The 26748-nt window shown below is 40.0% G+C and overlaps 1 protein-coding gene across 3 annotated transcripts in view; it reads right to left on the bottom strand.

Annotated features, from left to right (window-relative positions):
- Positions 1-26748, bottom strand: part of FAM169B (family with sequence similarity 169 member B) — a 100114-nt gene that overhangs the window by 58694 nt on the left and 14672 nt on the right. For 2 of the 3 annotated variants that reach the window (XM_027644387.1, XM_027644388.1), the window contains exons 3-10: positions 25298-25397; positions 19571-19656; positions 17810-17984; positions 10266-10448; positions 8201-8329; positions 4745-4821; positions 3404-3714; positions 2515-2664 (exon numbers count right to left, since the gene is read on the bottom strand). In XM_027644387.1, coding sequence (XP_027500188.1) covers positions 3493-3714; positions 4745-4821; positions 8201-8329; positions 10266-10448; positions 17810-17984; positions 19571-19656; positions 25298-25397 — 972 coding nt within the window. In that variant the 3' untranslated portion in view covers positions 2515-2664; positions 3404-3492. Of the gene's footprint in view, positions 1-2514; positions 2665-3332; positions 3715-4744; positions 4822-8200; positions 8330-10265; positions 10449-17809; positions 17985-19570; positions 19657-25297; positions 25398-26748 lie in introns of those variants that run through there. The other variant, XM_027644386.1, reaches the window with a different exon arrangement.

The raw sequence follows: 26748 nt of genomic DNA, 5'->3' as shown, positions 1-26748 counted from the left end.
AGTGTGACTGGAACCAGAATCGGGGGAGGGTCTAATGATATTTAGGCTTCTTAGAGGAATCTGAAAAATTGAAAATCTATCTGAAAGGACAGGGAGAATGAAGCAAGGTCAGGAAAATCTACCTCAGAGAGGCAGATCCAAAAACCAGAGCTGTGCGCTGATGTCGTGACGGACCACAAGGTCTCCATCCCCACGCAGAAAGAATCCTGACAGCACAACAGCCACAGCCCAGCATTAAACAGAACAGCAAAATCCATCACAGGGGACTAAAACAAAATTAATTCAGACTAAAGTAACTGGATGCACTCGTAAAGACAAAACTTTAGAACAACTTGCCAAGGAACGTGGCAGATTTCCCGCTGCCCAACATCTGAAAACCAAAACTGCCAAATCAAAACAATCCTCCCCAAAAAATGGGTTGTTTCAACCGAAACCAATGGTTTTTTTGATGCAGCGACCATGCATGAAATTGTCTGGCTTCCATTACGTGAAGCATCAGGAGAGATTAACGTAATGAAATTTCTAGCCTTAAAATCCATATGTTTACTTGTCTTGAGAGCGATTCCAATGCTTTATTCACTTGGCACACACCCACTGGATCAGTGCTAACACTGATCTGGATGCCTAACATCTTCACTGCAGACCAAACTTAAGTGTCTGTGCTTGTAAGAACTACAGGAACAAATTCCCTCTGAGCAGACCTGCCACCTCTCTCACACACACACACACTCACCTCGTCTCCTAAGCAGAAACACGACCGCGTGACGCCACATCCAGAGCGTAGATTCAGAAAGGGATTAAATCCAAGGCTTTGAAAACTTAACTCCAAGAACTGGAATGCTCTTTCAAGCCTTTGCCAACTTTTCCAGCACTCTGAAACCATCCTGTCCTTGAGTAAATGCAGATTTCTTTCAAATAAAAGAACTTCCACTGAGAGAAAAAAGATGTTTGTGCTGTTGGGTGGGTTTTTTCTATGCTGTTCTATTAAGAAAGCAAAAATATTAGATCTGTTTCTGCTTCAGACCCTCTTAAGAGTCCTGTGATCTAAGAAGAGCTTCAGACTGCTAAAAAGAGTTGCAAGTCCAGGCTTCTGAATTAATCAGATACCTTACAGCACTAATAGAACCAAAAAAAAAAGGAAACAAAATCAATACTCAGACTAATTGTTCTGTAAGTCAGCATTTCTGAACTAACATGGAGCAAGCCTGTGCCATCCTGAAACCTGTAAGAAACCTGTAGCCCAGGAGTTTAGTACAGTTAAGTAGGACCTCAGAATTCCTGGCTCTAATAAGTCACAAGTTTTTATTAGAAGGATGGTGTGATCACTTTGATTAGAGAGTATCAAGCACTGCCAACACCACCTCAGTAAATGCCCCTTTGGTTACTTCTCTAAGAGGTCCAGCTGCCACCATGTGAATTTTTGATGAAAAAGAGAAACTTAGAAAACTAAAACCTAAACAAACTCAAAAAAGACAATTCACACACAGAGGAAAGCAGCAACTTTTCTGCGAGAAGGCCCAGTAAAGTGGTGCTAATGCAGGCTGTGGATCACTGGCTAACAGGTGAAACATAAATTCAGTTGGAGGATTTTGAAAAATTGATGTTTTTTTCCTCTAAATCAAAGTATCTCCAGATACAGAATTAATTGAATCTCATTAGTTATCTGCCCATTCCACACACAGTACCTTATCCATCTCTTTTATTCTAATAAAAATTCATACAGCATTTCCTGGGGCCTTCTTAGATAAAATTTTGTAGAAAGACTTAATTCAGGCTGAATTTCTTAAGGTTCCTCACTTGCTGGAACAACCCCAGTTTACCTTACCCTGACATTACAATATAATGTGCAAACTAGACATGAGACCAGGTTTCTGCAACCCCAGAATCAGCTTTCAGGAGTAGAGATATAATGACTTTCTATCATACTTAGGCACAACTGGTATTGCAAGTCTTCAAAAATATCTTTTTTTTTTTTTTCTTAAAAAAAAGGTTTGTATTTAACCATACATTGAGTAAGAATATAGGCTGCTGCACAGGAGGACATGGAGTTTGTGGCAGTCTTCATAGCACACTCTTTGTGACTTTTCAACAATCTGAAGACTAACTGACTATAAAGTTAGTCCTAAATGCACTTTCTTTGAGACAAGAGAACCATAGCAACGTGATTAAGGCTGGCACACGATCCAGTGTTTTAATTCTCTTGGCAAAAACTTGTTCCAATTATAGCTTTTTTTTTTCTTTTTTTTTTTTATGAGATACCTAGGAAGGTCTGATTTCTATGTGTCTCAGGCATATGGTTTACAGAGCAGCTCCAGGGGGAAGGAGTTACTTGGATACAGGGATAAATGCTATGTTAAATCACGACCTTAAACCAAAACAGGGTGACAGGGCTATGAGTGAGCAATTCTGCTGTACAGGGGGGAAAATACACATCCCCACAGTGTACCTACAATGCCTGCCTACAGAACTGTCTCCCTGGAAATGCTGGATTAGTATCTGGAAAGAAATAGCTACCTTTCCTTGTTCCAAAGCATTGACTTAAGAATTACAGGTTGCTGGATCTCTTCAGGTTCATCAGGCCCCTACTGCTGTTCAGCACTGAAGTATCTCTCTGCAAAGCCTTCTCTGCCACTGGACTAAAGATCTGATCCTTACAATTTTCACCTGTAATCATTAACACAACATTCAAGCTTTAGAAAGTCCCCACTAAAAAAAAAAAAATAAAATAGTCTAACATAACCAGCTTGTGGTAAAAGAACAAAATTTCTTTACCAAGCCACAACATGAGCAATCCAGTGAAATATGTTATATTTCCAAGTTCATTAAATGCAAAACATTAGCAAAGAGCCTACATGGAATAAAACATGCAATGTGGAATCTACACAAAGTCCTACACCCTGAACTTACACACAGCATTGTAACAGTGCCTGAACTGAAAGGCAGTTTAACGCCTGTAGCTCTGTTCACTCTCCTTCCCTGCACCAAACTTTTCCTGCATGAATGGCCTTTGTGTGCCATCCTGTCCACCACAGGGTTTAAGGCAGATTTTTCTGCTAGAAAAGCTCAAATGAAAGCAATTCAAGATCAATTGTTCACTCTGAAAGGAAGGTTACAACTGTCATTCTGATACCAACGTGTGTTGTGGTATCTCTCTTCCATAATGCAGGATGTGGTTTCCATAGAAATGTCTTCTTACATCAGTACCTACAAGGCCTCCAATTATTCCCTTTTGGACACCTCATGAAATCCAATAAAATCTTTTCAGAGCAGGGAAATAACTAGGCTCAGCTACTACTTAATTACTTGGTGAGAAGGAAAAGGAAAGGACATTGAGTAAACAAAAGCTTTATTTAAAACAAAACATAAAACAGAGAGCATGTGTTGCAAAAAAATTACATCTTACCTGAAGAAATTTCTGCAGTGTCACAAATTAAGAATAGTCAATTACAATTTTTAAGACTATACTGAATTTGCTGATTTCTGAAACAGCAATTATGGTGTAGTTCTAAATTGCTTGGTGGCCTTGTCTCCAACCAAGTCCCCAGGGTTTGCTCTTTTCCTGAGTCCTTTGTGTTGCCGAGTATTGCCTGCACCTTTTTCAAAGTCCTCTTCTTCAGGACCTTGTGGGTTTAGAGTCCCTGCTGCTGTTGTGTCATCTTTTTTCTCTGTGGCATCTCCTGCCCCTCTCCCGGCACCAGGAAAGCATTCAACACCCTGAAATTAGAGCCGACACAGAAGGAACACCAAATAATACACAAACAAGATAAACAGTGACTTGATCCCAATATAAAATCCCTCTGTTGACCAAGACTGCCATGAACATGCAAGGCAAGGAACTCAGCTGCACTGTTTGTATGGAACAGCTTCACTCCTGCTGCTCTGCCTGCCTTCCCAGAAGTGTCAGCAGAAAGAAAACTGGGAGCACAGGGAGCCTTGATCTGGCTGGGTGGGCTCTTGAGCCATGACCACAGCCCATCACACAAGAACGTGCACCACAGGGGCCAGAGCTGCCACAGCTCCCTCAGGAGACACATGCCTGAGGAAAACAAACTGATTTAATTGTGTGGCAACCAAAATGTGCTGAGGAAACAAGCCCTACAGCTCTTTGTTTTGCTTCCACTCATCTCTCCTTTCTCTTTATTACTTGAAAAGGCTTTGTTACTGTGATTTGTTTTCTCAGATACATGTACCCCTTCCTGGGCTGAGGCTTCATTCAAACCTCACACCTTATTTTAGGCCTTGGTCCTGCAAAAGCTAAGCAGAGTCAGATCTACAGCTCAGTGGTGGGATAAAATAATTAGGACCATAAAGAGTTTGGCCTACTCATTCTAAAGGTGCCACGCTCAAGTCTCTGCACAGGAAGAACCACAAGGAAGTTCAGAAAGCCAGTCCATAAACAGACCTTGTAATTCTCTGAATTCCAGTTTGGTTACAGATCCCTTATTTCAGCAAGGATGAAACTAAAACATTTAGTGAAAACTCTATTGTAGTCTTTAGCCTCTCAAACTATTACAGCTATATAAGTTAGCTACAGGTATCAATTATATGCATTTATTTTTATATATATATATATATATATAATGTAGCTGTGATTTCCTACACAGACTTATGTAGGTAGTAGTAGTAAAAGAAATCCATAGGTAGCTGTGACAGTCTTTCATATTTAAACCTCACTATTTAACTAAAAAGGGAAAAGGCCACCAATGAAAAACAAAATCATAAAATAGCAAATTAGTCACTGTACCTTATTCATCTGGTCCACATCTGATTGCCTGGGTTTACTGGCTGGAGTATTCTCCACATGAGAGCCCACTGCTGCCTCTGGAGAAATGGGGTGAATATTTTGCCCCAAAAAGAGATTTTAAAGGAAAAAATGTTAGCAGACTTCCATGGCTATTTCCATTTAAAAAACACACCAGAAAAAGCCACCTGAATGCCACCTTCAACCCCTCCTGCCTTGTTTCTGTTAATTAATCAAAACAGGGTGCTACATGTCACTACCACAAAAGACTAAGGTGAACAACTGTACTAGAAACAAAATATCTTTGGGTCTTGAAAGTTCTACTAAACAGATAATCCATCTATCTCTTACACATGGAAGACCCATACCCATTCCTCCCTCCCTTTCAGCAAATGCAGGTACTTTGACCAATTCAGATAAAGGATTACAAGCAATCACTTGAAACTGATTTTAATTCTTCTCAGTCTGCTTGCTTTTGCACAAGTTTCACACTTAAATGCTTTATGTATATTACTAAAGTACTTCAGAGCAGCTCAGTTCACTGCCTGGTAGATTTAGCAACCACAACCAAACCCTATGAAATGATTTCTGTTGCTCCAATCAGCCCCAGAAGAGAAATGTCACCGTGTTCCTGTTACTGAGACTATTTGCTGTAATTAAATCTCTACATTTTTCAAACAATAAGAATTAATTCAGAATGAATAATTGCAGCTATGTGTGACAACATGCTACAAGGTTTTATTTTTATTGATACATGTTTGCAGACAGAAGTATGTGTGTGTACATGGACCTATGTATCTGGGCACATCCAAACAGAAGTATCAGCTGCAGTAAACAGAATGCTGCAGTTGGTATGAACTGCCACTAGATGCAGCCACAGAACCTTGCAAAATTTAAAATTCTGACCTCAGGGTTACAGAAACCTGTTTTGGAATATCTATGACTGTAGAGTTCTTACAGGAACGTTAATGGTATTCAATCCTGAGTACTGGTGCGGAAAAAAAAATATAATATGAGCAAAATATTCAATTTTTCTTCTCAGTAATTTTGTTCCAAAACACAGCATTGCAAATGTCAACAGGAATCTAAGAAATCAGAGCAGAATAAGACTTGTCTATTTTCACAGTTGTTGCCATAGATCCAGATTGGAGCTGACAATATTGAATTACATTGTGTTTTGCTTTCTGCATAACAGAACAAGTACGAATGAAGCCCTTGTTCCCAAGCGAGCCCCTAAAGATAGAATCATGGAATCATAGAATAGTTTGGATTGCAAGGGACCTTTAAAGTTCATCCAATCCAGCCCAGCAATGAGCAGGGACACCTTCAACAAGACCAGGTTGCTCCAAGCCCCATCCAACCTGGCCTTGAACACTCCCAGGGATGGGGCAGGCACAGCTTCTCTGGGCAACCTGTGTCTGTGCCTCAACACCCTCTCTGTAAAAATTTTCTTCCATATATTTAGGCTAAATCTATCCTCTTTTAGTTTAAAATCATTATCCTTTGTCCTACTGCAACAGGTCCTGGTGTCCTCTGCACACCTGCACGTCATCTGGATGATTGTGCACTTGTGGAACACGTAAACATGTAACTCCAGGGGTTCCATTCACATCATTTTCCCCTCTGTGTCCCTCCACCACAACTCTGGAAACACAAGCTTCTCTTCATGGGCATGGGAAGCATACACTGGGTCAGATGATTAGGAATAAAGGATTGATGTAGTAATGAAGCAGGAATAAAGGATTCCTGCACTCAGAAGAGGTTTCTGCTTTATCTACCACCAACAGATAGCACAAAGCCTTGAAAAACTCTCTTACTATCTCCTCCCTGGCTATTAGACAGAATAAGGCTGCCTTTAGGACAAAGCAAAAGCAGGGAAACTCTCCCCTAGTTTCAGCAGGTGTTATCTGCTCTCTACCCTCCCTTGGTATTTCCCTGGGTGCAAAATATGCACAGTACTGGGATAATACAAGCACAAGAAGCAGACTGCATATGTAAAACAGATATAACAAATGTAACACATGCTTTCAAATCCTAGTTTTATAGTGGGTTGATTTTCCACTGAAGATGGATGAAATAAAGCCTGTTCAGCACAATTAGTGTAAAGAGTGATGCCCAGTGAGCTGTGCACCAGAGTGGAGGACACAGATTAAAAAGCAGATTTTTATTATATATTTTAATGCCAAACTCACTTGCTTCTGCTCCCTTCCACTATAAAGATCATATTGCAATTCACAATCCTTATAAATAAATATAAGCACACACAGACACCATATCATTTACGTGCAGAACTGCCCAAGGCAGTTCCCCAGCCTCACAGGTCTTTTTTACTCACAGCCACTCCAGTGGAATGATATTCACCCATGTTTTGGGTCGTTTCTCTTTGTCTGTTTGTTTGTTTTTGTAGAAGATGGCAAAAAGAAGAAAGAAAAAAGAAAAGTATACTCGCCTCCAGGATCTGCTGGGTTTTGATCTGATCACAGTTCTCTTCAATTGCCATTAATAAACTTCACTTAGCAAGATGGATTAAAGGAAAGAGCAACCCCAGGTTTTGGTGATTTAAAGCATGAGGAACACAGATCTAATGGCTTCAGAGGAACCCAGCCTAGGGCTAAAGTCTGACTTAACTCTCCTGTGGGTGCTGCAGACAAGATGAAACGCAGTGTCTCAGCAGAAGGTCCCCGAGCCAACATGAAGCAGGATAGATGTGGGAAGGCATGGGAGCAATTTGCTCTGGAGCCCTCCTTGCTGCACTTCCAGAAAGAGACAGTGTGTGCCCTTCTTTTGGAATCTAGTGCTTACCACAGCTTGTGTGCACACAGCAGAGGGGCCTGTCTTGATCCTCCAGCCAGCTGAACAGATTACACCAATGATATCCACATAGGAACTGTCAAAAAGTTTCCCTACTCTGTTGTTATCTTTTGTGAAGTAGACAGAAAATTCTCCCAGCACGAAGGATTTACCCTGTAGGAGAGTACTCGGAATCTTCCAAAAGCCATAATGAAAATGTTTGTGTTCTCATCCAAGAATGGTATTGGCAGCAGTTGAGGGTAATTAAATATACTGCCCATTGGCCATACAAATTTCTTTTTTGCAACAATTTCAGAGAAACAAACCCCTCTCTATAACCCAGACACCATGTTGTGCAACAGGAATTTTTGGGGCTAACTTCTACCCTGCTCTGAGTGCACTGCAATGGGAGTTACAGCCACTTTATGCCAAGACTGTGCTTTGTTCAGTATCTCTCAGATGCTCTGTGGTTCCATTTCATTACCTCATAATTTCTAAGAATTATCCTGTTTAATGTGAAAGGATGAGGGAGCTGGACTGCACACTCAGTAGTTTCTCCAACAGAGACACCACCTTTCCATGATCACCACCCAACCCTTGTTTACATGTCTTATCTTTACAGAACTGTAACTACCATGACCAAGTTCACAACTGCTTGTTTTAACTCACTTCCTGAAGGGAGTAACTCCATCTGAATTTTTAGCCAGATATTCGCTCGCTGGCTCCAATCTCCCGGTGCTTCCACCTCCCACAGTCGCTTCTGCTCCTCGGGATAAACCTGCAGGAATTTCTGGCAAACTGAATAGGAGAAACCAAGGGGTAAAAGTATGAATGAGTGCAAAGTACAGGGGAAGAGGAAGAGTATTCTACCCCAGAAACTCTATCAGACCGATTTTCATTAGTTCCTTTGGAAATCTTTTCTCATTTCCTCCTCTATGTTTTAGTTGGGGGTTTAGTAAAAGTCTATGTGGAATGGCCTGAACAGGCAGGAGTGAATCCTGTCCCTCTGCTTCAGTCTAGATTATCTCCTTCTGAGTGCAGAAAGACAGGACTTGAAATCATGTACTGAGCACTGGTCATCAATATAATTTGGGTAAACAATCAAAGTTAGGTTTGCTTCAGTTATCAAACTGAAATATGTGGCTTCCTTTAGATGTCTGCAGCATCTGCACATGTCCTGTTGTAGGACAAACAGTTCAAAAAGTTCAAAGGGGATTTTTAAACTTTCCTCAACCACCATCTCCTCAGTTCCATCAACTGCACTAAGACAGCAATCTGTAAACAACAAAATTATTGTCACACTCTGTCCACTCTAGTTCACCACACTACAGACTGGGTAGTTTATCTTCAGTATTCAGTTGAGTTTAACAATGGGATGGCAAAACAAGACCCTAATGTATGTAAACATTTGCCTTACAGTAATGAGCAGCTTGGGGGCGTTAATTTTATCCAAGGATATCCCAACTAAATTAATCATTCCAATAAAAGCTACTGAAAGTACCACATATACCAAAATACAGGTATCTGCTAAATGGCTTTTTACTTCCTTTTAGGCTTCTACAGTACCTTAAATACCAAGCTGGTGAAAACTGTCCAATTTCAGAGATCTCAGTGCAGAGATTTGGAGTAAAAGGTTGCATTCACTTATCCAAGTATGAGAATGTGGTTCCAATGAAACTAAAAACAGACAGTGACTTCAATATGCTCAAAAATTAACTTACACTATTGGTATTTTTATAAAAGAAAACCTAATTAAAACATGATGCAAGTCAGATTTATTCACTATTAGTTCTAAACTTGAGACGAAAGCTCGTGTTAACAAATAAAAAATGCAACTTTCTCATCCATAGTGCCTTAAAGCTCTGACATCTGCCATAGGAAAAATGGATATTACTGGAGAAGAGAAGGAATGTTGTCAATACTATCCCTTCCTGAATTTAGAAGTAGAAGTACCTGCTGGGGTACATTTGTATACTTTCAATGGTACATAATAACCAAGAGAAAAAAACACATAGAGCCAAAATGTTGTTGATACTTGTTAGGAAATGGTTGTAAAGTTGTAAGTCAAACAAAGCATCTCCCCAAAAATTTAGGTAAAGACCACAGAAAGTGACTTCAGTAAAGAAATATTTTTCTAAATAAAAGAGTTTTATAAATAATGTGAGCACAGATACTTTCCATGAATTTTGCTTGCAAAAGCAGAACTTTTACCTAAACACAGAGAAGATATGTAACTACTTTGTGATCTTTTAAAAGTGACAAATGTTCAAAGACAGTCAATACAACACAAGTACTGATGTGACTGGATGACTGAGCAGAGCCTGGGTATTTGGCTTATTAAATGTAAATTCTTACAAATGCAGGATCTACTAGAGCATTATGTGCACAGTGTGGGCTTGACATCTTATGATTCTTTTCCCTCTGGTGTCAAATAAAATGTGTAAGTCCCTGTCTAGGGCAATGACATAGTTCTAAGTGAGTGAGATAAGAACACAAAATGTCAAACAGGCAGTATGAATTTTATGCTTCTCATTGTCTTACATAAATATTGGCCTACCTTTCTACAGGAAATTCCAGATGTCTCTGGAAAAGTAACCAGTTGCACACTAACAACAGCTCAGTTCAGACAAGGGCACTGCACTCTCACACAGTGAAGACAATCTTACCCAGACCATATTGAAAATTATACATTATACATGACCCTTACCTAACATGTCCACATCAAACCATTTACCTTGATACATGGCAGCAGAAATAGGGCAGCTGATCCCCAAGGCATCCTCAGCCAGGAAAGACTGACAGAAATCATGCAGCATTTTCATCCCTAGGCCACCTCTTCTGCACTTTCTCCGGACAAATATAGTATCCAAGACTGGCAGCAAGTAACACTGACTGGTTGTACCATCACACAGGCTCCCTGAAAGCAGAAAGATAAAAAAACATGAATTTGCTAACAAAAGTGGTAACTGCTGTGTGATTCTAGCCACAGATACTGCCCTGGTACCTCTCCACAGGAGGATGATCCCAACAGAACTGCATTTGCACAGACAGTAAAACACTTTCCAAGAGGAAGATTTGTGCCCTCAAACGGAGAGGACCTGCCTAACATTCGCTGACAGGTCTCACCAGAGTACTTTCCAGACTCTGGTTCTTCATAATCAGACCATCCAGGTACACAGGAAAGCTCACTGTAAAGATATAACTGAGCTACAGCCAAAGAGATATAAATATTCTGAATGTAGTGTCAGTATATTCCTTTAGCTTTTGGTTATTTTGGTAAATCATCCCACAAATTCTTTTTATGAAATACACTGAACACACAACACAGCATGAGCTAAATGCTCAGAAGGTCCATCCTTCCTAATGCAGTTGGACAAAGAAGAAGCCTTCCAGAGAAAATTCCCAATCCTGTTTAAGCTAATCATTCCTACAAGAAAGGCTCCCATGGTCTCTGTGTACTTTGCTGTTGTGCCTTCCCAAATGCTCTGAAGTATGAAACTTAACTGGCCCCATCATTTACACCTCCTTTCTGACTCTCACAGTTCAGAAAATTATACAGTTATACAACCCCATTACTGCATATTCAGCCTCTGAACTCTTTGTTCAGCAAATTCTATAGACACGTGTAAAATAAAATATTTCCTCTCTCAGTTACCTGTCAGTTACAGACCAGGAGTCACCTTCAAACCTTTGCTGGTAAGAGAACCACACAAAAAGTGTTGGGGTTGCTCCACCTGAAACTGGGAAACATAACAGGGAAGCAAATGACTTCCCAAAGCAGAGGAACCATGTCTAGAAAGCACCAAGTAGAATCCAAGCAATAAAACTCACAGCAGCAGCTTAGGTTCAACCTTATACTGAAGCACACAAAAGTCCCATTTCTGTAGGAAAAGGAGCACATTAATTAAGGCATTTGGGTGTAAAGCCCTAAACAACTGAGGGGGGGTATTTTAAGGAAGCACTGTAAGAGCTCCTCTATAAGTCACTCCATTTCTACTGAGTGGTAGTTTATCACAAATGTACGTTGAACTACCACCACCAGTGTTAAAATCAGGGGTTTCACTCAAGGACAGTCCTTGCTAATAAACACATTAAGTCAGTCAACTGAAATCACGGGGACATGACATAATGCTCTACATGTGGACAAAACACACACTCAAGTATAACCCTCCAAAGTACTAAAACTCAGTTCCCAGTGAAAATTGTCAAAAAAAAAATAAAAAATAATTAGAACCAAGGGATTTATTTTGCAATCATGAATGGTGAACTCAAACTGGAGTCAAGAGAAAGTTGATTAGGAAAAGACATTCAGTGTCCAAAATTTCGATGTTCACCCTAAACAACCTAGGGTCCTATTGCAGGAGATGCATTAGCAATTCACTGAACAACTTCCATTCAGTGCAGAATACCATAAAAACAGAACCTTCAACTACTTTGTAGCATAAACACTCAACCCTGAACTGAATGACCAACATCAGTTCACCAACTACCTACATATAGGATAAGGTCAGCATACAAACATCTCACTCATTTCTTTTCATTTTTAGAAAATATTTATGAAAATTTTATGATGCTTCTATCTGGGTACACGTCAGTTCAAATACAAATGGACGGTCCAGCCTTTACAACAGAAAAAGATTACATTTTCATACCTTGTTGCTTAAATCTCATCTAGACCTTCTTGGTTTTCTTTCCTACTACTTACTAGTGGACCACTCGGTCTAGTTTTCAGTGTCTTGAGACATGAAGCTTTCATCACTTCACTAAGGCCTATTTCACAGTTTCACTATCTTCTATTAAATGGCTGTTCCTAAATCCCACTATTAGACTTTTACTTAATAGATCCATTTTTTCTTTATCTCATTGCCTAACTATCTTAAACTGAAATCTACTTCTGCTCCTTGAGTTGGTGTCCAGCACCTTTTGCTGATACTCACCAGGCCTGAATTTGATTACTCTATTTTCTAGGATACGTGATTATATTTAATTCCAGACACTGATTTGTCAAGGTTGTAGCTGTTCATTTAGCAACAGTCCACATCACACATACTGAGCCATACGACAAGACTATGTAGCTACATAACCACCCATTCACATCCAGGCTTTGTTCACTCCTGCTTAATCGAAGTGCATGCTTAACTTCAAACACATGTTCCAGCACATTGTTGGAAAAGGCTGGGTTGTGGTGGTGTTTATAACCTTCCAGTATTTGTAACACATGATGGGTAGTTACTTTTTTTCTTCAGGAGCCAAAAAATTGAGTATATCCCCGGTCCCATTGTTAGCTGCCAACCCAACAGAGATGTTGGATCCCAGCAGAGTTGCACCATACGTTCTAAGAAAGGCACAAACTTCTCCTCATGAAGTCTTTAAGGATTCCTACACGTTGCAAGTGTCCTTATAAGTTTATTATTATCTCATATAGTCTGTCTCCTATAAATCCTGCCGAGACTGCTGTGCAGCAATCCCAGGAGCCGCGTGATTTATGTCTGTGCTCCTAATTTTGTGTTGAGAAGATGACAAAAACTTGTCATGTCTAAAGGCACTGTAAATAAAAGGAACCATGAAGCCATTCCTCACCTTGTCCCTGGGAAACATATTAGGAGAGTCATAGCCCACAGGCATTTGAAATAAAATAAACAAGCAAACCAACCTTTGGAACAAAGGCCACTTTGTCCCCAGTTCCCATCCGATGGACAGAGGTTACTGTAAGCTGATGGTGGCCCGGAGGTGACCACTGGGCTCTCACACATCTGGTTGAGAGGTTTGTTTCTTTGTTGGAACACACAAACAAACACAGTTTTGAGGTGAGGCAGGAGACAGGGGAAATAAGGGCACTGCTGATGGAGATGGAAGCATTTGTGCAGTCTGCCCTCTGAAAGCTTTGATCTCTTTGGTCAGGTCACAAGTGCCAAATGACCAACTCTGGAGCCAGCGAAATGGCAAACAGATATTACACAGTCAGGGAAGCAGACGGCCATTAGCATTCCCAAAGAGCCACAAACCAGAAAAAAACCAGCAATCTGGTCCCCACATCCAACAGACCCAAACAAAACAAGGTTGTGCACACTGACTGTTTCCCTGCTGAACAAGTTGGCTTGGCACACACATGTTTGGACAGGCCCCGAGCAGGCCGGGTGCTTGTGCAAAGGGTGGGGAATATTCCTGCAGAGTAGAACCCAAGGTCAGCCCATTGTGTGAGTTTGTATGTGAGAAGGGGAACAAAGGTTCTGGCTTCAATAAAATTAAATGAATTCATGTCTTGACTGGTATGCAGTCATTTCATTTTTATTACAGCCAGAACCTCCAATCTGCCTCAGAAATGCACATTAAAAATATTATTGCTAGCAAACAGAGGGAGACAAAAGCAATTATCCAACAAGATTCCAGCTAATTCTCTGTCAGGTTAACTTCAATTCTGATTTATTTTTTTTTCTAAAAGAAATGTATGCAATCAGTGAAAAATAAAATCCTGTTATCTTTTTAAGGATCTACTTCTAGAGAAAACACCTGAGCCACCAAAGTATCAAAAGAAATCTGCAAAGGCTCGCATGAAGAAAGGCGTGAAATGGATTTTTGCCTGGGGAGCCACTTCCAAAGACCATCTCTAAGGCTCTGGGGCAGGAAAAAGCAGAGATTGAGGCAGGATTGCTTTGCTGCTGACTCTATGTCAGCTTAAAAGTTTTTGCAGTCAGGTTTTCCCAAACTGTGCCTTGTGGAGCATCTCTAAAGAATGAATGAGAAGCCAAGAATGCATTTACTCCTGATTCAAGTGCACGTTTTACAGCCCTCTCAGAGGACTCAATTTGGTTAAGGCTGGTTTGATTCACATCACAGGGAACACCATCCTTCTCCACACTTTTACTGCTAAGGTTTGTCAGGAGGGAAGGGACAAGCTTTGACAACCTGACTCCTTTGCTTGATCCACAGCTGGGCAGCTCCTGTGTGTTAAAGAAACAGTAATATATTTAACAGTAGGGGAAAAAGGATGTATATAAAAAAGGAATTTTGTTCTGTTTTGCTCTTAAAGGGACTAAGACATTCCTGGTTCATTGCACTCTCCAACTTCCTCAGTGATTTATTTGTATCATGAATATTCTACATTCTCCTGGCATTTATGTGAAGGTGGTATAAAAGTCCACTTTCAGTAATTACTAGTCCTCAGCAAATAAAAAAAGAAAAAAATTCAGGGAACTACATGGTCTCACTGCATAAAAAGCAGTGTCAGTAACCGTGGTGATTAATCCTACATCACTACACAAAACACATTCTTTTTGAGGTTTTCACACAGATTTAGAGCATAAAGTAAATACTGTAAACAATATAAAACAGATCTGAAAACACGAGTATCTATAGGAAGGCTTTCTGCAAAATATTTCAATTTTCATGTTGCTGTCTGCAGAGAAAGGTACAAGAGCAGGGAACTGTCAGTTCCTGTTGTACCTTTAAGTAGCTACATTTAGTGAGGTCTAACTCCTCAGCTGTCTGATATGGAGGCTGCTGACATAGATAAAACTGGAGACATTTATCTTGGCACGTGACAAAGTGTCTTATCAGCCTCATTAGTGGCTTAGTACATCTCATCAATCTTTAGTATACCCAGTGGTAAATGCTGCATGCCTGTCATTGGACAGGAATAGGCACATACCAGAGAGGGTAAGTTGATGATCTGTGTAGTCATGAATAAATTTTGCTTTAATAAAGGTGTCTAATGCTCAGGAAAAGTGATAGCCTTGAAGAATGAGTCTTCTGTTATTCTACACAACAGGTGCAGGATGGCCAGTGCCAGTAGGTGCCAAACTGTCTCAAAACCTTGACTTGCACTTACTGCATCTCCGAGTAAGACGGGTGCTCAAGACCATCTGTCCCTCCTTAGCTGGACTATTAAAAAAGAGATCCAGTTAAGGATGTTCATAAGATGGATGAGAGCAGGGCACTGGAGCAAAATTATCAAGTTCACTTTGTACAGGCCACCTAGGAACTGGCAAATGGAAATGACTTTACAATAGTGCCAAGACAGTTAATTGGAATCACCAAAGTCCATTGAAAATTTAGTTTGCATAATGGCACATTAAATCTGTTGTAAAGATAGAACAGACTCTCCTCCTTGGTCACCATTTCTGTGATTCACCCAGAAGACTTATGTTTCAAACAGCCAGGCTCCACAGACCAGTTCTGCCTTATTTGGCTCCACTGAAGCATGTTTTTGTCATGCTGTAGATAATGGAAAATTCACAGATGAGAAATACAGTTGAAAATGACATCAATACGAGAGTCTCAATTACTAAGAACATAAAACCACAAAGAATGGTCAGGTAATTGCAAAGCATAAAAATAAAGGGAATCAGAATCACATGGTGGGCACAGAGGTAAATAATTTCTTCCTAGGATCAGAAGCTGTAAGAGAGGCCCAGCACAATACAAAGTCCTGTAGTTAAACCCACCCCTACTAAATGTTCTGACCAGGACAGTAAAAACAAAAAGAAATTACATTGTGATTTAAAAAAATAAAAAAATAAAAAAATAAAAAAACACATCTAAACCAATCATGTGAAATACAACTTCTAAGTGAAGATATTTATCTTAGTCACTTTTGGTCCTAATAAATCCAGGGCTCTTCTAAAAAGTAGAGAGAATGGGATCAGCCAGAGCATGGCTGGTATGAAATTGAAATCACAGAACTTCAGAAAGAGGAATTATTTTCTAAATGCGTACATCAAATTGCAAAAAGCAGCAAAAACAATCAGTTTCAAGCTTCCCGAAAAGGCTCTGGCAAAAGACTGCAGTAATTTGTGACACAAGCCAAAAACTAACAAATATAGCTGCCCAGAGAAAAAAAACACTGGCAAGAAAAGGCAGATGCTGACAAAGCTGGACTTGAAGGATTTGTATTTTATGTGGACCTGATTTAAAACCAAACTGTGACTCTCAACTTACTCAGAAACAGTTTCAACTTGGCTAATACTCCACCCATAACAGACTACTGTGCACATTTATTTTACTGAAGTATGAATCATTACAGCCCATACAAGTGTTTCTTTCCAAAATCTTTGCTCAGGAATATTTATTGACTTAAAGGAAAATGTACTATGGCAATGAAGTGTTTGCCATTACAAACCAGTTCATCAGTATGACCACAGATTCAGCCAAGGCTCCTTTATCATGGGCTGAGTCCTGATTCATCACTGATGGTACAGCAGCACTGTACAGCCATGGTGCTGTACAAGCCATACCTCTCTGTCAATAAGGATTTCTCCATCCCAAGGCAGCTAAAGAGTAGAACATCTTACTGCTGCTGGCTTTTGGGATCTAGAAGAGAAGGTACCTTCACACTGGTAACTATTTCTCTGGATTCCTCTGGAATCCAAAGCAAACCATCTCTGTGCAGCTCTGAAGCTGTTTCTTATTCTCCCATTTTGGATGGATGGCTACTGACCACTGACTTGGACAACACATTTTACTTCCAAAGATTCCACCTTCTCTGGATTTAAGCTGCTGGTATCAAGATGAATCAAACACACACTGGTAACCAGCTCCTACATGGGGGCACACACTCAGCTGCATATCTGGAGTTATTTTAATGAAGCCTCTTCCACTCCAGCCTCGTTAACAGCAACGTACCTGCAACAATACAAACCCTCTGTTTAATAAAAGACCTTCACTCAAGCTTATCAAGTATCATTAAAGAACTAAAATTTTGTTTCTTTTCTATGCTAGTTCATCAACAAATCACGAAATTAATTAATCACCATCCTTTAAACTGGGAGTACAACTGGACAAAGCATTTCAGGACTGATCTAGTGCTCACACCTTCCTCTACACAATCCAGCCAATGCTCCTTACACATCCAAGGAGCCTTCCACTTCTTTCCACCACCCACTCTCAATACACTGTTTTTCCACAGGGAACTGCCCTCCTTTTCCAGATATCATTCTTTCCAGGATGCAGCCCTCCATTCTGTGGATAGGCCCTACATTCTTTGTTCCTAGATGTACGACCTTCTACTCGGCTGCATTAAAGCCCATTTTATTGGGATAAGCCACTGCCTCAGATTGCTCAGCATAACTGAGGAGAGGCTTTGGAACCATCGTGTTTAAATGAAAGTCACATGGATGGCTTCCAAATTCTGGGAGGGTTTGTTCCCCAGATTAATTCTGAGAGAGATTTCATATAAAAATGTAAATGAGAGCCAGGATTATTTATACTGAAAGATAAACAAAAGGATTACATTTGGAGCTATTAGGAACCAATGGAAATGTGTCTCTGAAATGACCTTACCTTTCATTTTGACCGAGTAAAAGGCAACAGCCTCACCGTTCCTCCAGAGTATCTTGGCACACTCGGTGGCAGAGTGAGGTAGAAAGAATGCATCATTAGCTGAACTCCCTTCCAGCATTCCAAAAATAATGTAGTTCAGAACAAAGAGGACAATCCTTTCTGCAAATGTCTGGACCTTAGAGAACAAACAAAAACAGACCAAAGAAAAATGAGGCAGAGAAGAGTATTTTGCATCTCATAAAAAAGGTTTCAAAATCAAAAGAGGCTGGGAAGGAGGAGGTCAGGAAACATGTACACTTAATTTGGGGAAAATACCTCATGAATTGGTTCAGCTGGAATAACAAAAACAGTTTTTCCTAGTGTTTCACCCTCTATCCAGAGGGCATAGAATAATTTAGTAACTATTTATAAGGCTTGACATATCTCCTGTTGTCACAGAGAGGAATTCTAAAGCAGCAGGAGTAACCTGACTGTAGTCACAGCAAACCAGACACAGATTTGGAACTGGGATCAAGACAATCTAATCCTACCCAAAAGTGGAATAAAGATAGGATTCACTGTGTTGGCCTGGTCACCTCTCCCCGTTACCTGTCTTGCCACAGCATCAAAGAGCTTTAGTGGGCCAGGACCTTATTGAGATAGACACTAAACAAAACAGAAGATGAACAGTCTGTCCCAAATATCATATAATCCAGCTGTAACACGAACAATTAGTCTGTGCTGTGTTTCTTCCAAGACAACCAACAGGACAGGGAGATGAAGAATATAAAGGAACAAGATCACATTGGCCATCAAGGTAAAAACTGGTGCCAACAAGCTTCACATGAATGCTGAAAGAGAAAATGAGAGTTCTCCCAAATAATGACAATTTACCTCTTAGCAATGAGCTAGAAGGGGCAAGGTTTCTATTTTCAGATACTATTTTCATTCTCTGTTGATACAGTAGATGCTTAAAGCTTCAAGGCCTGTGTTTGTGCTCCAAGTTCCATCTTGCAAGGATTTGGATCTCAAAATCCCTCCAGTTCAGTTACCCATAAAAAGCCAACTTAATTCTGTGAGTAATTAAACTCTATGTGTGACAGATATTAGGGAAAGATGATCAAGAAATGGAATCATTCAGGACCAAAGATACAGAGGGTTGGGTATGAAACAGAACTGACTTAATAACCTCATGGCAACACAAAGCTCACATGCAGTAGGCATCCAACTTTTCAGCTGAAAACAGGCTACCCCAATCCTTCAAATTATGAAAAAGTAGCTCTATCCTATTATAATAATTTATTTGGAAAAAGAATTATTGACACAGAAACTATTAAATAACAACCATTTCATAAAATGTATCAACATTATCGACATTATCCAAGGTAAAAAAAAATCCTAACTAGCTAGATAAGACATTGCTCCAAAGGGTTGTAACACCTCCCACCAGACAGTCAGCCAAGCAACAATAACATGTGAAATTATTGCTAATGCAGTAATTCAGTTTATCTGATTATTCCTTTAGTAGGCAGTGAGGGTAAACTAAAAATCCAGAAGAAAATAAATCCCATAGGTGACTCATAAACTGCATGCAGAAAATTGTTTGGAGAGGGTTAAAGGTGCATGTCACTGTAATGGAGACATGAAGTACCTGGTGAGCCCCAGAGCCCAGATCCCACAGGTCCTACAGCAGGAGCTGTAGGAGGCCAGAGACAATTACATAAGATTGTTCTGGCTGAGAAGTTCCAGGGCAAAGGGAACTGTTTAAAACAGCATCCTCACCAAAAGGAGCCCATCTCTAGCAGGATCAGCCGTCTTCACCACGTCTTCAACAGCCCACCAACGCCGGCCCAAATAAACCGCCAAGACTACAACAAGAAAAGAACAGGGGAACACGTTACCTGCAAATACAAAGTAGGTTCTGAACCTTTCCACCAGCAGCCTCAGATCTACTCCTCCTTCCAGCTGACTCCAGTTTGATCTGCTGTGAGACAGCAGAACAATTGTATTTCAGTTTCTCCTCCGCATCCCTTGCTCCCAATTTTCAGTACCGCACGAGGCGTGAAGGGAAGGTAATTTTTCTCAGGAATTGATGTGACTTCGGTGTGACAACGTGCGTGCCACACGAACACAGCACTTCCTGCATAATAATAAGTTCAGTAGCAGAGTAGGTTTGAGTGGCATTTGGGACAGAGGAGCTACCTGGCTAAAGGTTACTGTTTTGAAGGTTCTTTCAGACCTTCCCCTGCCCACACACATATATTTGCATATATTTGAGTGCCCACATTTGCACTCATGCAACTCAAACACAAAAGTTCTCAAATCTGTTTTATCAAACAGCTCTCTGTGTGACTGAATTTCTCTCTCTCTGTACCTCTGGAGTACAGACTCCTAAATCACAGACAGATATTCACAGAGTTTCAAAATGCATACAGAGAGGTTTCTATCAACAAAGGACAGACAAATACACACATAAATAAGATACACTTTGCCCTGAAGCAAAAGTGTATGATCAACCTACGTAAGTCAAGTCCTCACGTAGGTGCCATGCAAAACTTGCACCCCACTTCTTCTCATCCTTCCTCAATTTTTCACATATGCAGGAACAAGTACTTAAACCCTACTCCTACATGTTCATCTACAGAATTTGTTGCCTGCCAATAGATTTACAAGAAAAATACTAAAGCAGCAACAGCGACACTGAAATTACTCCCAAGCCTTGTTAAGAAAGAAAAGTTTTGACACGGGGTCATTTCAAAGGATAGAGAAAAGATTTTAGGGGTTTAGATGAGGTTTTAGAATAAACACAGAAGTCTCATCATTTATGACCACAAACACGTCAAAGAAAATATTTCAGCAAGAAGAACTTTTATTGTCTGCACAGTGGTGACATTCACCTCACGAAAGCACATGGCCACAATTTCAGGATTGCTCAAGAGCACCAGTATCTTTACTATGATCAAATAGGGCAGCTAGCATGCCCATTTTTAGATAAAAAGATAATATATAATACAGGAAGTATGTGGCAAAGAACAGCACAGGGCTCACACCTCTTGAGTCCCAAGAGATCTCCATCAACTGGCTCTCTAACCCACCCAACAAGGGACAAACACAAGAAAGTTCAAACCCAGCTATGAGTTAGAGACAAATTTACACACAAGGAAGGGAAGTGACTTTGAGGACAGGGTTCATCATTTACCTGTTTTAGCCCCAGGTTATACAAATGTCACTGATGCACACAGGTTGGTTTCCCTTTTTGCTTCGGCCTCTATTGCTCCCACTGGCTTTAAGGCTTAGCTAACTTATATTCCAAATAAATTATTAAAGCATGTGCCAGAAACCATCACATTTTGTGCACTGGGTTAACAAGGAAGGAGCACTGCACGCAAGGGCAGATGCCTGTTTATAGCACCAGATTCAATTCATTAAATATTATGCACTTACTTGCATGGGAGTTTCATACCCTTTGTGTGATGGATTCAATCTGTTCCCTCAAACCCTTCCCTCTGCTTTCAAATGCAGCAGCCACTGCTCCATTACACATCCATGAAACATGCAGCTACAAAGGGAGCTGAGTCACACAAAGGGGACATTACAGGCCAAATGCTGACTTTAATGAGAGCTGCACAGAGGTTTGGCACACAGCTCAGACATACAAGACACACAGTAAAGGTCAGAGAAGTTTAAAAAGGCTTTGAGGAAAACAGGAAGATGCATAACCATGTTGGAAGGAGTTACTTTTATAGAACATTTACTGTGCTATTCAATAATTTAAATGTATGGAAGGGAACACTAGTTGACATAGCAACTGTCACATCACATTACTTGAGCAACCTTATCTATATGGATGCCTTCCTTGAAGGAAAAACATTTCTCCAGATTTCACACAAACATATGTACTTTGCTTTTTGTTATCATTTTTCAAGTCAACATCTGGTCTGCAGTTAAATCCATCCATGCTTCCCCATACTCTCATTTTCATTTTATAATCAACTTTGAGGAGCACTATTTCAAATGCGAACATGATTTGTCAGACCACATGTTCCTTCTCTCTCCTTTCCCAGTCCTGCTGTTCTTTCCAAGACATTGGGTTACGTTCACCTGATCATGAGAGATTGAGTTGTTGCCAACACACATCACCTGAACCCTGTGAATCACCACGTACATGATCACGATGACCTTGCAACTGTAAGACTTGATGTGTTTGATCTTGCAGTTGCAAGACCAGGTGAAGTGGATCGAGTCCAAAGCATTTCAGGTCACAGTTAATGGAGTTTATACATGCTCAGGTGGGTGGTTTGCCCTGTAAGCCCCAGCTTGCTAAACCTCAGTACTTTCATCACTTGCAGTCAGACAAACATACTGAGTGTTGCAAGATGCACACGATTCCACAGCACAGGGGTATTTGGAACCCAGTACTGAGCTGAATTAGGCACTGAGAATAATGCAGTTGTGATTATGAAATGTCTCCTTTTGCTAGGCAAACATGGATCCCTTCCCAACTCAGGCCTGGATTATATTTTTACTTCCAAATGTTCCCACACTGGTGTGCAACTATTTGAATGAAATGTGCACATCAGGACTCTACACAGAGAGTAAAGAAATAAAAATAAAGCAACATCCAGCCTGGTCCTTCCTTTTCCCCTGCCTTATCTGAACTGCTGAAACACATCCCTCAGTCCCAAACTAAATAAAGGCAACGATATATAGGAGAGATGTAATTTGAGTTTAATAAATATAGAATGTACCACTTATCTTAGATAAACTCATCTTTATCTTAATTTTGGCAGTATTTCAAACTGATGGCAGACTTACAGAGGTTGGTTTTGCCAGATTTCCACGTTGGAAGGAGGATGGTAAATCACCCCAACAAGCAGTTCCATGCAACCAGGCCTAGGTGAGCTCTGATACTGGAGCAAGCTCACAGATCCTACATCAAACAGGGTTCTGCAGCTGGGTCCTGTCTTTACAATGCAATAAGAGCATTTTCCTCTCTTTCCTAAGAGTTCTATCTAAATAAATATGCTAAAGCTTGGGAGGCAGGCAGATGCTGCAGGAATGGCAGCCACTCAAGTACCTCAGATTATCTTCCCTGCAACCAGCTATGTCTTCTATAATTCAAGTTTTACTCAGTGATTTGTTGCAAATGTCTTGTGATAAATGTTCCAAGGCATCTAACAGTTATTGTGAATTATTATATACAGCATACAGAAAATGCCACAATAAGGTATGTTTATTTAGTGTTATAAAGATGTTAATCACCCATGTTATGCTCTGTAGGCTCTTACAATACAATTTACATTCTCATAAAAATTTCTATACAGATACACTAACAGAACACAGCACTCAGCCCATCAAAAATAAATTAAAAATGCTTCCAACCAAGACCAAGTCCTATGGAAAAGCTGCCATACCCATTTTCTCTTTGAAATATGCAGATCATTTCAGACCACAAGCTACACATCAAATTCTGGACAACCCATGTGATCAAGATCATCAGATATAAACCTCAGTGGTGGAATACACCCCTCATTAACCCATGTTCAAGAATTAAATGCCATCAAAACGTGGGGACAACCAGGAAATCTGCTTCTAGAAGCACCCCTGGTATGAAAGAAAACTAAAATGCAGAGGCAGTGGACAGGTAGAGAAAGAGAAGAGATCAACATACACACACAGCTCAGCAGGCTTTAGAGAACTCACGGAAATATATTAAAAATCATCTAACAAAAACAAAAATCACATCAAATTTGATGTGTGTAGGAAGGCTGGCCACATGTTTATAGCATATAAAATCCAGAAACAAAGAACTTCCAGTAAAATCCTTTAAATCATACTTTTAGAAGGCAATATTAAAAGCCAGGTGATGTAGACTTTATTTAAATAATTAGACTTAGTGAGCTCTCTGTTTCTGTGACTATGGGCTGGTAACTTAAGCTGAAGTTTTGCAAGGGGGTCACAGCAGTCAGTCAGGCTGTTGTTTATAATATAATAAGGTGTTTATTCTGCCAGGTTTAAGCTTTTAATGAGGACAGCTATCATGTAATTTAGGCTCCAACATGGACTTGTCTGACTTGTTCCTGTGAGAAATCATTTTCCTTGTGTGCATGTATCTCATTAATACTTGTTGTTCCTAATACTATGAGATCATTTAACTGAAGAGCTGTGCTAAATGCACTTTCACCTGCATTTATTTAATAATTCTTTATTTTTGCCGTGTAGTTACAGGTCCCAATTCCTCTCGTGCAGCCTGAACTAACTCACTGCTGTTTTCAACTACATTCCTTTGAATATGAGTCAGGAGGTGTGAACAACTGCACTCAGAGCACGTCTGGCCTCCAGTGTAGACACTTCTCTCCTTTATCACACCAGTGCCTGTATGTCTCTTCAGGAAAATATTAATGGAATATATAAATTAATGGCAGGAAAGGAAGTCAACATCAACAGTTTTAGAGGGACCAGAAAGTCTTTTGACTGCACTTTTAACTTGGGAATGTCTCCTACCTTCAACTGGGTGAATCACAACCCATTAGCAAATGTCCAACTGGAATAGTATGTAGGAGCTGGGAAACTGCAGAGTTCACCTCCAACCACAGATGATTTTAATCTGCTTTTTGTTCTTCTGAAGAAATTTCCTGGTTATGGGGTTTGGACTGAACAATGAGCACTTACTTAGAGTAACAGAACCTGTTCTAGGAGTGCAAGATCGTTCCCTGACACACTTCAGAACTGAACACAGAGCGCCAAACTTTGTGCCTTGCCTTTGTTCTATTATTAAGAATACTGGCTAGTAAGGCCTTTCAGGTATAATTTATGGCTTATCCTTTCAAAAAAAAAAGGTATACTTTTAAAGACAGATGTCATTAGTTTGCTGCCACATTTGGAAGCTGAAAGTTTAAGAAGTTTCATGTGTTCAGCATTTCCTAAGTGCCACAATGGGTCAGTGCAAAGGTTTGTCTCCATTGTAGATGTTCCAAATATTCCACAGCCCACTGCTTCACAACAGCTCCAACACTCCTCATCTAATCTATGCACCAGTAGATACTCCTCACACACCAGTACTGCAAATAAAAGGCAATTAAACCTAGGAGTGAAGACAATATCATAAATAAAAAAAAATATACAAATAAGAATGAGTAAGAAGCAATACAATTTCATAGCTGTATTTTATTGCTTAAGGATTTCAGAATTCTATCCAAACTATAATGTACATCATCCTGAATTAGAAAAATATTACCCAAATCAAATAAAGTCAGAAAGAATAACAGATTTATCCAAGGTGATTTTTCAGCTACCAGCAGAGAATTTATGCACAGAATTTAAAAGCTCTGATTGTCAATTTTTCCTTCTAATCAGCAGCTCACCGTCACAAACCCTTGAAAGGTAATCTGAATCCACTTCACATTCAAAACAAAACCCAGAATATTTAAATATATAAACAAACAGATCATCTTAAAAGTAAAGAAAGTACAACTACTCAAATTTCAAAATATTTTGACCAATTCTAACCTGTCTCTTTATCCTTTGGATCAGTTAACAGCAACAGTTTGCAAGTAGGATTATTTCGGTAGAGGGGGACAAAACACACACAGGAATCTTCAAGTTTAACCTAAAAAACAAACAAGCCCTGTAGCTGTTTGTACTGCAAAGCTCACCAGAAGTATTTCATGTATCAGATGCACTTATGATATGTTTTATTGACATGCAAGGTATAAACTCAGCTCAACACCCTCTCAATCCTCAACTTCAAGGCACTGAAACATATATAATACTCTAATATTATCTATAAGTAATGTTAATTTAAAAAAAATCAAGCTACTGAAGTTTAGCAAAGCCCTTAATGCTGACTTGCTGTGGTTAGTCCATAACCTGGCTTTGAACAGCTACACAGCAGACAAATGGTGTTATGAAAGTCCAGACACATCAAATGAAAACAAATACAACTTGCACTTCTTACAGCATCCTCCAGCTGAGCACTTGTGGTGTTTTGCAAACAATGAATTAAGCCTCGGGGTACAGGGAGTATCAAAGCATTAGGGCAGTGCCTGGGCAGTTTATCTGCGAGGCACAGGGAGGGTGGATAATTGGCACAAGGTAGTTAAGTTGAAGGCAAAGCTAAAATCAAAATGCAGCTCTCAAGCTTTTGGTCTTAGACTAAACTTCTACACGATGTGACACATAAACACAAAATTACTGTGCTCAAACAGCTCTATATGCATAGAAATGACGATTTCCATATGAATATTGCAAATGCTGTCATGTAAGTTTAGGTACAGGCAAAGAGTGTGCATGACTTAGCACAGTATGTACTGTACTTTCCAAAATCTGGTCCATTGTGTATGTGTGGGTGTGCCTCTCTCTCTAATTGCACCCATTTGTCAGTTTGCTATGAAACTCAAATCATTCATGTGATACATTTAATATTTCTTGGTGCACGGAAAGAGTATGAATATGGATTATTCAGGATAACAACTTTAAATTGAAACCACTGTTCGCTGGTTTATGGGTGCCAGAATCTTGGAATCATCTCTGCAAACACTGGACTCCAGGAAAAAAAACAAAACTGAAAACTGCTTGAAAACTGTATTCATGAGCTTGCCTAAATCTCACTGTGTTCTGGGGATTCAGTCACTCTTTGCACGCTTCCAACATAACAGCATCAATGTCACTATGGCACCTGGGAGCATTACCATAATTAAAAGGCCAGGACTACTTCCAATGCTGTTATTTTGTTTGATAAGGTAATGTGCACTTTCACAGGTGTTAACAACACCAGCAGAAGCCAAGCATAGCTCTGTGTGTGGCTGCTGCCAACATGTTCCCATCCTGACTTGCAACAATCCTGGCTATTTGTGTTCTGAATGCCTGACCAAGCCATACCTAAAAGGAGTTCTGTGACCCGAGCAAGGGGGACTGACAGCCACTTAACTCCTGCTAAATAATTATTCACACTTGCCAGT

Source organism: Corapipo altera, unplaced genomic scaffold (genome assembly GCF_003945725.1).
Source record: "Corapipo altera isolate COAL_440 unplaced genomic scaffold, ASM394572v1 50, whole genome shotgun sequence".
Taxonomy (NCBI): Eukaryota; Metazoa; Chordata; class Aves; order Passeriformes; family Pipridae; genus Corapipo; species Corapipo altera.
This window is presented reverse-complemented; position numbering and strand designations above follow the sequence as displayed.